General features: G+C 51.6%; 1 protein-coding gene across 1 annotated transcript; it reads right to left on the reverse strand.

Moving 5' to 3' along the window:
- Positions 1–1,740: 1,740 nt before the first annotated feature.
- Positions 1,741–16,534, reverse strand: SCN2B (sodium voltage-gated channel beta subunit 2). Its single transcript, XM_068989159.1, has 4 exons — positions 16,465–16,534; positions 3,712–3,878; positions 3,207–3,417; positions 1,741–1,940 (listed from the first exon to the last, which is right to left on the reverse strand). The coding sequence occupies exons 1-4, from the start codon at positions 16,532–16,534 to the stop codon at positions 1,741–1,743; spliced, it is 648 nt and encodes a 215-aa protein (XP_068845260.1).

Consider the following 16,534-nt stretch of genomic DNA (forward strand, 5'->3'; position numbering starts at 1 on the left):
TGGCACAGAGGAGATGCTCAGTAAATAGATGGTGAGTTGAAGTGAATTAAAGTGAATCGTCCATACGCGATTGCTCTCTCCCCTTTGCTGGGCAGAGGCAGAGAATGGTCCCAGAGGCTGTTGGAGTCCTATCTCCACCCCATTTCCCCAGACTCCCGTTCTCGGGTTCTGGGCACTGACTCCCTCAGCCTGGGCAGCTCCGAGAAAGACTGGGAAGCTCTGCAGAGGGTCTGCTTGGGGCAGGGTGGGGCATTCCGGCAGCTCTGCCCTCCCACTGCCATCACCCCATCCCAGCCTTAGTCACAGCCCGAGGGCTGGACTCCCAAGAAGTGAGTGGGGCTGGAGGAGCCTGACTCCCTCTTCACATCTCTTCCACAAACTGTAGCTCTGTTGATTCAAACTGGAAAAGAAGAAACCCAAGGAGAAGCAGGCCCCTTGGTTTCTGTGAATGTGACCCTCAGTCTCCAGGTCTGTAGTATGGGTGACTAGGCTAGTTGATCTCCGAGGGCCTTCCAAGGCAGTTTCTCTCTGTCTCTCTCCCTCTCCTGAGGTTTAAGCAATTCCCTCTCTGTGTGAATAAAATGGCAGTGAAAGTTGGCTCCCCACAAATGCTACTCTGCTCTCCACAGGGAGAGTCGTCCAGGCGGGGGAGGGTGTAACATGGCTCCAGATGTGACATGGCCACACGGTCTCAGAGGCTTCCCTCCCAGCCAAAAGCCGGGTGAAACCCTGCTGAGCGCGGGAAAGTTTGAGCAGGAGTCCCAGTGAAGCCTCCACTCTGCGCACAGCTCCTCCAATGTGCTCCCCCCCCCATCTCCCCACCTGAGGCGGGCGGCTCCTGGCCCAGTGACAGCCACCACCCCGGGCGAGAAGGCAGTTGACCGTGAACTCCATTCTACAACAGAGGCCCCAGCCCCTTGTCTCTCTCTCCTCTGACTTTGAAGTTCATCTCCTGTTGGTGGGTAACTGTGGTGAAAACAGACCACCAGCCAGACAGACCCCACCCCTGCCGCATGGCCTCGCTCAGCAGCCCTTTGGTACTTTTCTCGCCAGAAGTCCCAAAGGCTTGGCAGCCAGTGGAGACCCAGGGGCATCTGTGGAAGCAGACGAGGTGGGGAAGGGCGAGGAGTAGAGATCCCGGGGTCAAGGCTTGTCTCTGGCTGCCTCCAGCCCCGGCTCCCCTTCCTTCCACACCCAGGAAACGCACAGGTGTCCCCTTCAACAAGCCCCCAAGTTACAGGAAGGCGTCACCACCCCCATGACGAGACCACCCCCATGATGAGGCCGCCCCGGGCTGGGAGCCGGGCCATGCGCCCGGCCCCCACTTGGAGGGGCAGCCCCAGAGGCCTGTCCCACCTTCAGGCCCCCTCTGGAGCCACCACCAGATCAGCCCACGCCCTGGGCAGGCTGGACAGCTGGCCCCCTCCTCTCTCTGCGCCCCTCCCCAGGCCTCCTGCCTCCCCTCAGGGGCTGGCAGTTTTCACCCCGCTTCTCCCTCCCCCCGACCCCCACCCAGGGCCCACACATCCCAGACCCCAGCAGGTTTCTCAAATCAAAGAGAGGTGGGTCACTCTTGGTGCAGGGGACAGGAAGGGAGGGGCTCAGGAGGAGGCCCCAGGCGGGCCCTGGGGTCCTGGCTCGAGAGAAGCGCACCGAGAGGGGGCAGGCGGGGCGGGGCGGGGCGGGGCGGGGCGGGGTGGGAGGGGCAGCGCACGGGGCGGGGCCGCAGGGCCGCCGCCGTTACTTGGCGCCGTCGTCCGCGTTGCCCTCTCCGTCGGTCTTGCCCTCCTCCTCAGTCTTCAGGTCATCCGTGCTCAGTTTCTGCTCTTTTTTCCTCCTCACGCACTTCACCACCATCAGCACCAAGATGACCACAGCCAGAAAGCCTCCGACGGAGGCGCCCACAATCACGGCCACCGTGGAATCCCGCTCGGGGGGCTCTGGAGAAGGAGAGGAGACAGACCCGCTGAGGGCTAAGGCTGGAAAGGGAGCCCCGCCCGCTGGCCTCTGCTCCCTGCAGCGCGCGCGGGGTGGTCCTGCCTTCACTCTCCTGCGGGAAAGCTAGTCATAGCCAAAAACCATCCCAGCCTCTCAGCGCCCCGCCCACCCCGTAATCCCAGGGCACCTGAAATCGCCAGGAGTGGGTGGTCCAATACTGTATTCAAGAGGATGGGCTTTGAGCCCAATGGACCCAATCTGAGTCCCAGTTGTACTGTTTTTCCTTCCCCCCCCCCACACACACACTTCTTTAGTAACATTTCTTTTCTTAAAAACTTCTCTTAAAATTTTTTAATTTTTAAAAAGTAAAATACAGAAAAGCTGCCGCATTCCCATATACTCTTCACAGTTTCACCAGTTATTAACATTTTGGCAACGCTAACACACTTGCCAATTTGTTTTATAAACTTTTTATTCTATATTGGGGGCATAACCGATAAACAGTGTTGTACAGGTTCAAGTGAACATCGAAGGGACTCAGCCACGCATGTACATGTATCTGTTCTCCCTGAAACTCCCCTCCCTTCCAGGCTACCACATAACATGGAACACAGTTCCATAGGCTCTACGGTAGATCCTCACTGGTGATCCATTTTAAATATAGCAATGTCTGATTGCACTATTTTTTAAGTTCTCCTTTTTAATTAATTGTTTATTTGCACCGAATCTCAATTGCTGCATGTAGGATCCTTGGTTGTGGCATGTGGGATCTTTAGCGGCAGCATGCGAAGTCTTAGTTACAGCATGTGTGATCTAGTTTCCTGACCAGGGACCGAACCTAAGCCCGCTGGATGCAGAGTCTTAACCACTGGACCACCAGGGAAGTCGCTGTACTATTTATTGTGTGACCTTAGGTACCTTACGTAGCCTTGGTTTTCTCATCTGTAAAGTGGGGATGAGAAAGGGTTGTATGAAGATGAAATGAGATAATGCATATAGAGAGTTTACCTGTACCTACAACTGAGACATAGTAAGTGTCCAATAAGTGAAAGCTGTTCTCAAGATTCTTAACGTCGTGATCATGATGGATAGCATCATCAGGACTCTCAGAGACACAGTCCTCAAGGAAGGAGTGAACAGATGCCTGCCACCCAGCACACGCTGTGGCTCCCACCCCTCCGGAGGGCACAGCTTCTCCCAAGGCGCCCACTAGCCCTGCTGGAGAGGAGCAGGCTGGGAATGGGCAGGGCCCCCCCACAGCCTCTCACCTTCCATGAGGACCTGCAGATAGATCTTGCCGTGGCCGCGGTGGCGGTCAGGCGGGTTCATGATGTAGCAGTTGTAGGTGCCCTCGTCCTCCAGCTGCACTTTCTTCAGGGTGACTGACACGTCATACTTGCTGGGGTTCCCCGAGAACTCCACGCGGTCTCGGAACCGCTCCAGCTTCAGGTTAATGATCTTCATGCGGAACTGGAGGAACTGAGTGGGAGTGACGGGTTTGGATGAGCGAGGAGCTGCAAGGACAGCAGGAACCCCCTCCTCCCTCCCCCCTCCTTTACCTGGAAGGGAGGCAGTCACCTCCAGATCTCTGCCGCCCTCCCAGGGCCACCCAGGTGTGACAACACGCCTCGGCTGACGCCCTGGGGAGCAGACAGCCCACCAGGGTATGCCGCAGTCCTGGTCCAAGGCAGGGACAGGTGGTGGGAAAGAGGGGCTTCATGCTGTGGGGCTCCTGCCTCCTCCCCCATCCCCTGCCACCATCCCAGGGCTCACCATCTCCTCGGAGCAGTTGTTACACTCCTGGTAGGTCCAGTTCAGGGAGAACTGTTTGTGGTTCACGGTGTAGCAGGAGTTGAAGGTGCAGGGCAGGCGGGCATCAGAGCCATTGAGGACGTTGAGGGTGTTAGGTACTGTGACTTCCATGCTCCTCCCTGGTGGCACTGTGGACAAAGTCACACTCAGTGAGGATTCTGGCTGACGCTGCCGGGGAGGAGACAGGTGCGCCTGGTGGGGAGTGGAGCAGAGCTCAGGCAGCTGGCTGAGTCCCTTGTGGCTGCAATTTGTCAGAGAGGAGTGGAGAGGGGGGCAAAACTCATAAGGGGTGCCTGATGTGGCCCTTGGAGAGAAGTGGGGGGAAAAACAAGGCTGGGGTGTAGAGAAATCAAGCATCTGTCAAGCCAGGGACAGACAGATGGCCTCAAGCCCTCCCTCCGCCTGACGACTGTTATGGCCACCTGGAGGCTGAAGACCTCGGACAAGGCCTGCACTGTGCTGGCCTAGCTTTCCCCTTCCTCCCACCACTTCCAACAGTCTCAGCAGAGCCCATGCCCTTCCAGCTGCAACTGCGGGGTCCCCAGGGGCAGGCAGCCTGGAAGACAGATGCAGAGGCCTCGACCCTCATACCCCAGGGCAGAGGAAAGCCTGGGCACGCAGCCCAGCCCAGCTCCCTCCTCTTCCCCAGGGTCCTGGTGGGGATGGCAGATGAACAACAGGAGGGAAGCAATACCCCAGAAGAACAAGCACAGTTCAAAGGGATCAACTGATGGGTCTACAAGGACAGGAGTCCCTTTTGGAGACATCAGGCCTGGACTGCGAAATGCCAGGCTGGATGAATCACAAGCTGGAATCAAGATTGCCGGGAGAAATATTAACAAACCACACTTATGGCAGAAAGTGAAAAGGAACTAAAGAGCCTCTTGATGAAGGTGAAAAAGGAGAGTGAAAAAGCTGGCTTAAAACTCAACATTCAGAAAGCTCAGATCATGGCATATGGTCCCATCACTTCATGGAAACAATATGGGGGGATAAAATGAAAACAGTGGCAGATTATATTCTCTTGGGTTCCAAAATTACTGTGGACAGTGATTGCAGCCATGAAATTAAAAAAAGCTTGCTCCTTGGAAGAAAAGCTATGACAAACCTAGACAGCATATTAAAAAGCAGAGACATCACTTTACTCACAAAGGTCCATATAGTCAAAGCTATGGTTTTTCCATACTCATGTAGAGATGTGAGAATTGGACCATAAAGAAAGCTAAGTGCCAAAGAACTGATGTTTTTGAACTGTGGTGCTGGAGAAGATTCTTGACAGTCCCCCTTGGACAGCAAGCAGAGCAAACCAGTCAATCCTAAAGGAAATCAACCCTGAATATTCATTGAAAGGACTGATGCTGAAGCTGAAGCTTCAATCCTTTGGCCACGTGGTACGAAGAGCTGACTCACTGTAAAAGACCCTGATGTTGGGAAAGATTGAGGGCAGGAGGAGAAGAAGGTGACAGGATGAGATAGTTGGCTGACATCAATTCAATGGACATGACTTTGAGCAAACTCTGAGAGATAGTGAAGGACAGGGAAGCCTGGCATGCTGCAGTCCATGGGGTCACAAAGAATCAGACAGGACTCAGTGACTAAACAACCACACAGAAGAGAAATAGTAACACTAAGTATCAATCATTCATTCACCCATTTACCAAATATTTACCAAACATTTCTAAATCACCTTCTCTGCCCACCCCACCCCTCCAGACACTCAGTCTAGGCCCCAGGGTTATTGCTGTGATACAGGCAGAGATGCTGTAACTGAGTTTGTATTCTAGGGAGGGGGGCAGATGTTAACAGGGAAAAGATAATAATGTAACTTTAGTGATACACAACAAGGGCTGTAAATAATATAAGGTGCAGGGTGCTGTTTGACATCAAAAGTCAGGGAAGGCTTCCCCAAGGGGTGCCCGTAGGTGGAACCCACTAAAGTGAGGGAGTGAGAAGTTTTCAAATTTTGAAGGAATCTGGGGCAGCAGAACATCCAGAGGAAAGTTCCAGTGGTTGGAATGAGCATCACGAGTCTGGGGCACAACCCAGGAGGTGATCAAAGGGGCAGTTGGAAACAGCTGAGGCCCCAGACTTAGGCAGGGACCAGGCTGCCATTCTTCTGAGATAGGAAGCCACTAGAGGGTGCCCAGGGAGCAGCTAGGAGGCACGGAGTTCCCATTAGACACAGTTCAATCCTAGCTCTGCCTTCTGTCAGCTGGGAGAATGTGGGCAGGTTCTTCCACCTTCTGAGGCTCAGGTACCTCCTGTGTAAAATGCACCGATGATACCTACCTGCTGGGGTTATTATAACAATTAAATAAGACAAAACATATAAACCAAGTTCAGTTCAGTCGCTCAGTCATGTCCGACTCTTTGTGACCCCATGAATCGCAGCACGCCAAGTTTCCCTGTCCATCACCAAGTCCCGGAGTTCACTCAGACTCACGTCCATTGAGTCCGTGATGCCATCCAGCCATCTCATCCTCTGTCGTCCCCTTCTCCTCCTGCCCCCAATCCCTCCCAGCATCAGAGTCTTTTCCAATGAGTCAACTCTTCGCATGAGGTGGCCAAAGTACTGGAGTTTCAGCCTTAGCATCATTCCCTCCAAAGAAATCCCAGGGCTGATCTCCTTCAGAATGGACTAGTTGGATCTCAAGAGTCTTCTCCAACATCACAGTTCAAAAGCATCAATTCTTCGGCACTCAGCTTTCTTCACAGTCCAACTCTCACATCCATACATGACCACTGGAAAAACCATAGCCTTGACTAGGCGGACCTTCGTCAGCAAAGTAATGTCTCTGCTTTTGAATATGCTATCTAGGTTGGTCACAACTTTTCTTCCAAGGAGTAAGCATCTTTTAATTTCATGGCTGCAGTCACCATCTGCAGTGATTTTGGAGCCCCCAAAATAAAGTCTGACACTGTTTCCACTGTTTCCCCATCTATTTCCCATGAAGTGATGGGACCGGATGCCATGATCTTCGTTTTCTGGATGTTGAGCTTTAACCCAACTTTTTCACTCTCCTCTTTCACTTTCATCAAGAGGCTTTTTAGTTCCTCTTCACTTTCTGCCATAAGCGTGGTGTCATCTGCATATCTGAGGTTATTGATATTTCTCCCGGCAATCTTGATTCCAGCTGCTGCTTCTTCCAGCCCAGCGTTTCTCATGATGTACTCTGCATAGAAGTTAAATAAGCAGGGTGACAATATACAGCCTTGACGTACTCCTTTTCCTATTTGGAACCAGTCTGTTGTTCCATGTCCAGTTCTAACTCTTGCTTCCTGACCTGCATATAGGTTTCTCAAGAGGCAGGTCAGGTGGTCTGGTATTCCCATCTCTTTCAGAATTTTCCACAGTTTTTGTGATCCACACAGTCAAAGGCTTTGGAATAGTTGATAAAGCAGAAATAGATATTTTTCTGGAACTCTCTTGCTTTTTCCATGATCCAGTGGGTGTTGGCAATTTGATCTCTGGTTCCTCTGCCTTTTCTAAAACCAGCTTGAACATCTGGAAGTTCACGGTTCACGTATTGCTGAAGCCTGGCTTGGAGAATTTTGAGCATGACTTTACTAGCATGTGAGATGAGTGCAATTGTGCAGTAGTTTGAGTATTCTTTGGCACTGCCTTTCTTTGGGATTGGAATGAAAACTGACCTTTTCCAGTCCTGTGGCCACTGCTGAGTTTTCCAAATTTGCTGGCATATTGAGTGCAGCACTTTCACAGCATCATCTTTCAGGATTTGAAATAGCTCAGCTGGAATGCCATCACCTCCACTAGCTTTGTTCGTAGCGATGCTTTCTAAGGCCCACTTGACTTCACATTCCAGGGTGTCTGGCTCTAGGTGAGTGATCAGACCATCGTGATTATCTTGGTCGTGAAGATCTTTTTTGTACAGTTCTTCTGTTTATTCTTGCCACCTTTTCTTAATATCTTCTGCTTCTGTTAGGACCACGCAGAAGCATGGCCAAGAGGAGCTACCCCTTGCCCAGAGTCAGAGGCAGTGACTGAGAGCATCAGGCTGAGATGGCACCGGAGTGGCCGAGAGAAGCTACCCCGCGTCCGAGGTCAGGGGCTGTGGCCGAGATGAGCTACCTCACGTCTAAGGAGCAGTGGCTGTGCAGGCCCAGGAGGACTGAGAGGAGCTACTCCACGTTCAAGGTCAAGAGGGGCGACCATGAGGAGATACCCCTTGTCAAAGGTAAGAAAAACCCAAGTAAGATGGTAGTTGTTGCCAGAGGACATCAGAGGGCAGACACACTGAAACCATAATCACAGAAAACTAGCCAATGTGATCACAGGGATCACAGTCTTGTCTAATTCAATGAAAGAAAGCCATGCCGTGTGGGGCCACCCAAGATGGATGGGTCATGGTGGAGAGCTCTGACAGAATGTGGTCCACTGGAGAAGGGAATGGCAAACCACTTCAGTATTCTTGCCTTGAGAACCCCATGAACAGTATGAAAAGGCAAAATGATAGGATACTGAAAGAGGAACTCCCCAGGTCAGTAGGTGCCCAATATGCTACTGGAGATCAGTGGAGAAATAACTCCAGAAAGAATGAAGGGATGATGCTCAACATCACTCATTATCAGAGAAATGCAAGTCAAAACCACAGTGAGGTACCATTTCATGCCAGTCAGAATGGCTGCAATCCAAAAGTCTACAAGCAATAAATGCTGGAGAGGGTGTGGAGAAATGGGAACCCTCTTACACTGTTGGTGGGAATACAAACTAGTACAGCCACCATGGAGAACAGTGTGAAGATTCTTTAAAAAACTGGAAATAGAACTGCCTTATGACCCAGCAATCCCACTGCTGGGCATACATACCGAGGAAACCAGAATTGAAAGAGACACGTGTACCCCAATGTTCATTGCAGCACTGTTTATAATAGCCAGGACATGGAAGCAACCTAGATGTCCATCAGCAGATGAATGGAGAAGAAAGCTGTGGTACATATACACAATGGAGTATTACTCAGCCATTAAAAGGAATACATTTGAATCAGTTCTAATGAGGTGGATGAAACTGGAGCCTATTATACAGAATGAAGTAAGCCAGAAATAAAAACACCAATACAGTATACTAATGCATAGATATGGAGTTTAGAAAGATGGTAACGATAACCCTGTATGCGAGACAGCAAAAGAGACACAGATGTATAGAACAGTCTTTTGGACTCTGTGGGAGAGGGCGAGAGTGGGATGATTTGGGAGAATGGCATTGAAACATGTATAATATCATATATGAAACAAATTACCAGTCCAGGTCTGATGCATGATACTGGATGCTTGGGGCTGGTGCACTGGGACGACCCAGAGGGATGGTATGGGGAGGGAGGAAGAAGGGGGGTTCAGGATGGGGAACACATGTATACCCGTGGCAGATTCATGCTGATGTATGGCAAAACCAATACAATATTGTAAAGTAATTAACCTCCAATTAAAACAAATAAATTTATATTTTTTAAAAAAAGAATGAAGGGATGGAGCCAAAGCAAAAAACAATACCCAGTTGTGGATGTGACTGGTGATAGAAGCAAGGTTCGATGCTGTAAAGAGCAATATTGCAAAGGAACCTGGAATGTCAGGTCCATGAATCAAGGCAAATTGGAAGTGGTCAAACAGGAGATGGCAAGAGTGAATGTCGACATTCTAGGAATCAGCGAACTAAAATGGACTGGAATGGGTGAATTTAACTCAGATGACCATTATATCTACTACTGCAGGCAGGAATCCCTTAGAAGAAATGGAGTAGCCATCATGGTCAACAAGAGTCCGAAATGCAGTACTTGGATGCAGTCTCAAAAACGACAGAATGATCTCTGTTCATTTCCAAGGAAAACCATTCAATATCACAGTAATCCAAGTCTATGCCCCAACCAGTAACGCTGAAGAAGCTGAAGTTGAACGGTTCTATGAAGAACTATAAGACCTTATAGAACTAACACCCCTAAAAAGATATAAACCAAAGGGTAGAGGAATTCCCTGGCAGTCCAGTGCTCAGGACCCACACTTCACTGCGGTGGCTGGGGTTCAACCCCTGGTTGGGGAGCTTAAGATCCCACAAGCTGCACAGCATGGGCCCCCCAAAAATAAAAAATAAAGCAAAAGGTAGCCTAAATTCTCCTCAAGCTCTGTCCCATAGAAGGAAGGGCTTCCGGGGCACTCTCCTGGCAGGGGCACCTTGGAGCCTGGCCCCTCAGGATACCCCTTGGAACTCCCTGGGATCTGGCACATGGCGCTCCTTCTGCAGAAGCTGTTTTTTTTGACAAGCTGCAGAGGCCCCACCCCAGGCACTGCAGCCTGGAAGCAGGGATAGCAAAGTCCTTCCACTCAGCTCATCCCTCGGGATGAGTGGCCAGGGCCCAGCAGGCACCACTTAAGAACAGGGGATGCTCAGAAATGCTGGCCCCGGAGGTCAGGATCTAACCATAGACAGCGGGGGCAGACAGGCGGCCCCGCCTGCAAGGACAGGCTGCTAGGTGTGCTGACGTGCACGTCAGGGGAATATGAACTGGGGAGGCTGAGCACCGGCCCAGAAGAACAAAGCCCAGTTCTTACCTCCTCACTCACAGCCGTTATGAAAGCACTGAGCATAGCGCCAGGCTAGGAGGAGGTGTGCGGAAAATGCCATCTCCACCCCCGCTCTGCAGAGGCAGGGGAATCTGCAAGGAAGGAGCCTGGCAGGGCCTTGTCCTGAGCTTACCTCATATCCCGGGAGCACCTTGCTTCTCTAGCACCTTCCCTGGGAAGGGTCTGCCCTTTCCCAGAGCTCCTGAGCAAAAGGAGCCTCCAAGTGACGTTAGGAAGTAGGTCGGGTGAATCTGGGTGACTCATCCCTGCCTCTGTCCCGCCCCAACCCACGACATCACTCCACACACAGAACTTGAACCCTACCAGGAAACCCCTCCATCTTGAAGAAGCTAGCACCCTTCGGGGAGGTCGAGACCCTGGGGAGCGAGGGGCCTTTTCTGGCCCGCCGGAGAGAGGCAGACATAGAGATGCAATGCGGGTCCTTCCTGCATCCCTACCGCACGTCCAGTAGGAGGCATCAGGCGGACACGTGTGCCCTCTAGCGGCCAGAGAGGTCAACCGTCAATTCCCAACTGCAGAGAGGGAAACTCAGGAATTGTATCAACAGATCCAGCTCCGTCATCTTACCAATGAGGAAAGGGAGGCCTGAGAAAGACACACAGCGGATAGGGACAAGCTCGGGCCGGAGTCATGGTCCCTGACTCCCTCTCCAGCGCCTACTTCCACCTGAGGCCTCCCAGGATCCCAGCTCAGGGCAAAGTCTTGACGTCCTTTCACCAATCCAGGCAGTCCTTAAAGATGAGTAAGTCATCATGCAACACAGGCAGAGCTCTGAGCAAACTTCTGGGCTCCTGATGAACTCTGCTGCTTCAGGAAAGTAGCAGAATCCACAGCTAAGGCCACAAAAGGACTTCATAATAACAACAAGGCCCTTACCATGTGCCAGGCTCTGTTTAAGCACCCTACAGATATCGCCCTATGACCACCCCCACTTTCCAGGTGAAGAAATGGAGCACAAAGAAGTTAAATGAATAGCCCAAGTTCACAGCTAGTAAGTGACAAAGCTAGATTGGAACCCAGGCTGCCAGGCTGCAGACAGAGAGGGTCGAGGGGTGGAGACTGCGTGAGGGTGTGGGTTTTGTTCCAAGGGGTCCCAGAGACCAGGCCTCCTGCTGTCTGCAAGGCAGGTCCTGCGCCATAACTGTCAGCCCCCAGGCTGGACAGAGGGGAATGGTCTTATTTAAAATGAACTTCCATACAAGAGGGGGCTTCCCAGGTGTACTAGTGGTAAAGAACCTGCCTGCCAATGCAGGAGACGTAAGAGAAGTGGGTTCGATCCCTGGGTTGGGAAGACCCCTGGCGGAGGGCATGGCAACCCATTCCAGTATTCTGGCCTGGAGAATCCCATGGACAGAGGAGCCTGGTGGGCTATAGGACCACAAAGAGTCTGACATGACAGAAGCGACTTAGCACACGGGCACCATACAAGGGGAGCCCATGGTCTTCCTGGTTGTCCCATTTGGTACCAGGTCTGGAGCCTGGGTCTCCTGAATTCCAGCTCACAGAAAGGATATGATCAACAGGGGTACAGTCAGGATGTGGCTTTTGAGCTTAGTTCAAAAACACTACCAGGGCCCAGGCCCCCTCATTTCCTCCTAGGCGCATCTGGGCACCGTGGGCCCCATGTCATACAATGGCCCATCCTGCAGAGAAAATGAACATTTGCTCATTACCTGTCAAACGCTTTCCTACAGAGACTAGAAGTTAATTCTCTTCATGCCTCCTTCCAGTCTATGAGGTAGATTATTTTTCTCTTGGTTAAAAAAAAAAAAAAAGAAAAAGGCTTGTCTAAGCAGAGAAGTTACCTCCCACCCTTCTGGAGCACATGGCCTCCTGCCGCCCCTGACTCGCAGGCGACTGTGACATGCAGTGTGTCTTCTGGGCTGCCTCACCATTTAGATCCGTCACCTCAGGGCTCCCCTCCCAGGCCAGGCCACTCCCAACAGCCATGAGAGCCTTGTCCTCAACACCCCTCACCACCAACCACCGCGGGCTCCCTGGTACTTTCAGGACCTCGGTCAGGCTCCCAGGCTTCCAAGCCCTTTACCACCTGGGGCCAACCAGCATCCCAACCTCGTTTCCAGCTCCCAACCCTCCACACTTCCTCCACTCCAGTGACTCCAGGGTTCTTGTGGTGGTTAAGTCGCGAAGTTATGTCCAATTCTTGCGACCCCATGGACTGTAGCCTCCTGGGCTCAGAATATTGGAGTGGGTTGCCATTCCCTTCTCCAGAGTTCTTACTTTTTCTGAAAACACCGCCTTCTTCCACTCCTCCATGCCTTTGCACAAGTTTTTGCTCCAGATTGGGACGCTCATTCACCCTGCTGCACCTGAGCCCTCCTGCTTATCCTGCAGACCCCAGCTAACAAGGCATCACTTCCCCAGTGCCTGAACCTTCTCCCCAGCCTTCCAGACCCAGAGGCAGAGCGGTATCGTGGCCAAGACCAGTGCTCTCGTACCCTGCTCTGATCTCAGGCAAGATGGTTCACCTCCCAACACCTCAGCTTCCTCATCTGTAAAACGGGAGACAACAACAGGCCCCCACCTCCTAGGGCTGTTGTGAGGATTAAATACCAAAGCATAAAGCTCATGGCAGTGCCTGGTACATGGTCAGCCTCACCAAAGGTTAGCTGCTGTTACTATCACCATTGCTGTGGCTTTATAACACGTGTGATGTGGCATTGTTATTTATGTTGCCAGATCCCTCAGGAGACTCTGGGGAGCTGATTCTTATCCATCTTGGCATCCCTGGACTTAGAACAGTGAATGACACACAGTGGACCCTCAATAAAAGTCTGTCGGAGGAAGGGAAGGCCTTTTCCCCCATGTGTTCATGTACAGTGGGCTTGAGTGAGGACCAGACTCCACTTTCTAGGCCTCACCTAATATGACCCAGGGGCTTCCCAGGTGGCTCAGTGGTGAAGAATCCACCTGCCAAGCACAGGTTTGATCCCTGGGTTGGGAACATCCACTGGAGAAGGAAATGGCACCCCACTCCAGTATTCTTGCCTGGGAAAATCTCATGGACAGAGGAGACTGGCGGGCTATAGTGTCCACAAAAGAGTCAGACACAATTTAGTGACTAAACAACAACATCATCCAGACTTTGGTGACCAGTCCGGTGACTACGGAGCCGAGGGTCTTGAGGAAAACTCTAGGAAAGATCAATCAATTGGGTTGCTTCTAACTGAGAACTAGTCTTAGTGCATCTGCCGTGTGTACAGCAGGTTGACCAGCTGTCTCCTGCCCCTTTGTCAGCTCTGTAGTCATCCTCACAAATCCAGCCCCTGTCATAGCCCCACCCTTATCACTTGTGGCATCCCTCCATCTCAGGGACCGTTGCTGCTACAGCCATCAGAGTTTTCTTATCCACCTGACTCCTTGGCCTTGGAGTGCCAGAGCATGCCTCATCACAGCACCAACCAAGTTCAAGTTCAAGGTCCTCACTCTTGCATCCTCCCCACATCCAGGTTTGCAGAAGCTTTAGTTTCCTCCCACCACCATATCACAGCCTCCACACCCTGACTTCTTCACCCCAGACCCCATCTTCCCCTGAGCCACACCCTGGTTCTGGTCCCCCAAACACTTTCCCTTTCTTCACTTAGGGAAGGCTCTCCTTCCCACAGGAAGCTCTCTCTAACTCCTGGAAGAGATCGCCTGTCCTGTTCCCCATCTCCTTATACAATGGTCACTCACCCAGCTCCCCTTTTTTTGCCCATATTTAAGATTCTTTAATCCAAATTATGGTTAGCATGTGCTGTGCTTAGTCGCTCAGTTGTGTCTGACTCTTTGCAACCCCATGGACTGTAGCCCACCAGGCTTCTCTGTCCGTTGGATTTTCCAGGCAAGAATATTGGAGTAGGTTGCCATTTCCTCCTCCAGGGGATATTCCCAACCCACAGATCGAACTCAGGTCTCCCGCATTGCAGGCGGATTCTTTACCGTCTGAGCCACCAGGGTAGCCCGAGAATACTGGAGTGGACAGCCTATCTGCTCTCCACGGGATCTTCCTGACCCAGGGATCAAACCAGGGTGTAGTGCGTTCCAGGCTGATTCTTTACCAGCTGAGCTAACCCAGAAGCCCATTTTTAGCATAGCAGTACCATTTCTCAAACATTGGGGGGCAGTAAAGTTCAGTGGTTAAGAATGGGCTGAAGTCAGACAACCAAGGGTCCAAATCTCAACTCCCTTTAAACTATTCCTGTGACCGTATTGGGCAAGTTACTTATCTGTGCCTGTTTCCCTATCTGTAACATAAGAATCACAGAGAAGGCAATGGCACCCCACTCCAGTACTCTTGCCTGGAAAATCCCGTGGATGGAGGAGCGTGGCAGGCTGCAGTCCATGAGGTCGCAGAGTCGGGCACGACTGAGCGACTTCACTTTCACTTTTCACTTTCATGCATTGGAGAAAGAAATGGCAACCCACTCCAGTGTTCTTGCCTGGAGAGTCCCAGGGACAGGGGAGCCTGGTGGGCTGCCGTCTATGGGGTCGCACAGAGTCGGACACGACTGAAGCTACTCAGCAGCAGCAGCAGCAGCAACATGAGAATCACAGCATATCTACCCCACATGATTACCGATTGCCTCAGGACTAAACAAGACACCCAGTGCATGGGCATGTGAAAACCATTCATAAATGTTAACTATCATTGAGCATCTGCTGTGTGCCAGACTCAAAAACACCCAGGCAGTAGATATTCTTCAGTTCACCCAGGAAAGAGGTGAGTAACTTGGCAATAATATGAAGTAAATGACAAAGGTGGCTTTAAACCCAGATGGAATCCAAGGCTCATGCTCTTTCTACCACCTTAGCTTCTGTAACACTGTTAATACATCCAATAATCCAGCAAAGCTCATTTGCCTTGCAGGCTGCCAGGGGCCCTGTGCTGTCTCTGTTTAGCACTCTGGCCCAATAGCCAGCATGTATGCTAAGTCACTTCAGTCATGTCCAACTCTTTGTGACCCCATGGACTGTAGCCTGCCAGCTTCCTCTGTCCATGGGATTCTCCAGGCAAGAATACTGGAGTGGGTTGCCATGCCCTCCTCCAGGGGATCTTCCCCACCCAGGGACTGAATTTGTGTCTCTTACGTCTCCTGCATTGGCAGGCAGGTTCTTTAACTCTAGCGCCACCAATAGCCAGCACAGCTTGCCAGAGAAGGAGAGAGAAAGAGGGTTAAAGAGAGGGAGTGAGAGAGACTTTGTGATAGGGAATATTCCCACTGACAGCCCTTGGACTGGATCCGCAATTGCTATGCCCTCAATGAGTAAGTGTAAGAGCAAGAGTGAAACTACCTAGACAGCAGGTTTGCAAGTAACTCCCTCACCCACCTACCCACTAGGAAGTCCATAAGAAGCCAGGTATGAAATTAGCATTTGGATCTCTTGACAGTCTGCAAGCAGGGTGGTGGGGGCAGTGCTGGGCAGTTTAGAGACATGATCTAAAGGGCCACAACCGCCCTCAGTCCATGAGTTGCTTTTTTTTTTTCTCCTGATCCCTTCACCTGACCCCTCCTCCACTCCATCTGGCCCAAGCCAGAGAGCTTCTTCATCAGTGCCTGCTTCAGCAGTTCTCATCCCAATTTCGAGATCATTCTTCAAGCCTGCTTCCCACCTACGCCCCTACACACAGCAACAAATCAGTGGTACAGATTTCCAGGAAGCCAGACCCAGACTCAACTTTCTGCCCCCTACTCCACCACCGAATACTCTTCAATACCCTAAATCCGCCATATTCTGAAGATTCACAGACATTAAGTCCCAGATCATCTGCAGCTGAAAGCAAAAATCCATGAAAAGGCTCTGCAGATCAACCTACCCTCTGCCCCCCACCCCCACACAGGTCCATTTCAGGGAAATCCACAGAAAAATCACTTCTCTTGACACCTCAAGGGAACACTCAGATCCCCTGACCCAGCGTTTCTGGGACCAGATCACCCCAGCATTATGCGGTCCCCCGGACTGCATTATGCCGTCCCCCAGTCCCAGCACCTCTCTCCCCAAGGACACCAAGGGAAGCACAAGCAATGTCTTCTTTCCTGCCCCCGGCCCCCATCCTCCTCCTGTTGCAGCTGCACTTCTGGACCCCTCAGGAGCATGCAGATGTGCAGTCTAACTTACCCAAAGAGAAAAAGAGACTGAGCCCCGTGAGACTGAAGGCAGGGCGAGGTAGCCAGGCATTTCTGTGCAT

This window comes from Capricornis sumatraensis, chromosome 16, assembly GCF_032405125.1.
Source record: "Capricornis sumatraensis isolate serow.1 chromosome 16, serow.2, whole genome shotgun sequence".
In the NCBI taxonomy this organism is placed as follows: domain Eukaryota; kingdom Metazoa; phylum Chordata; class Mammalia; order Artiodactyla; family Bovidae; genus Capricornis; species Capricornis sumatraensis.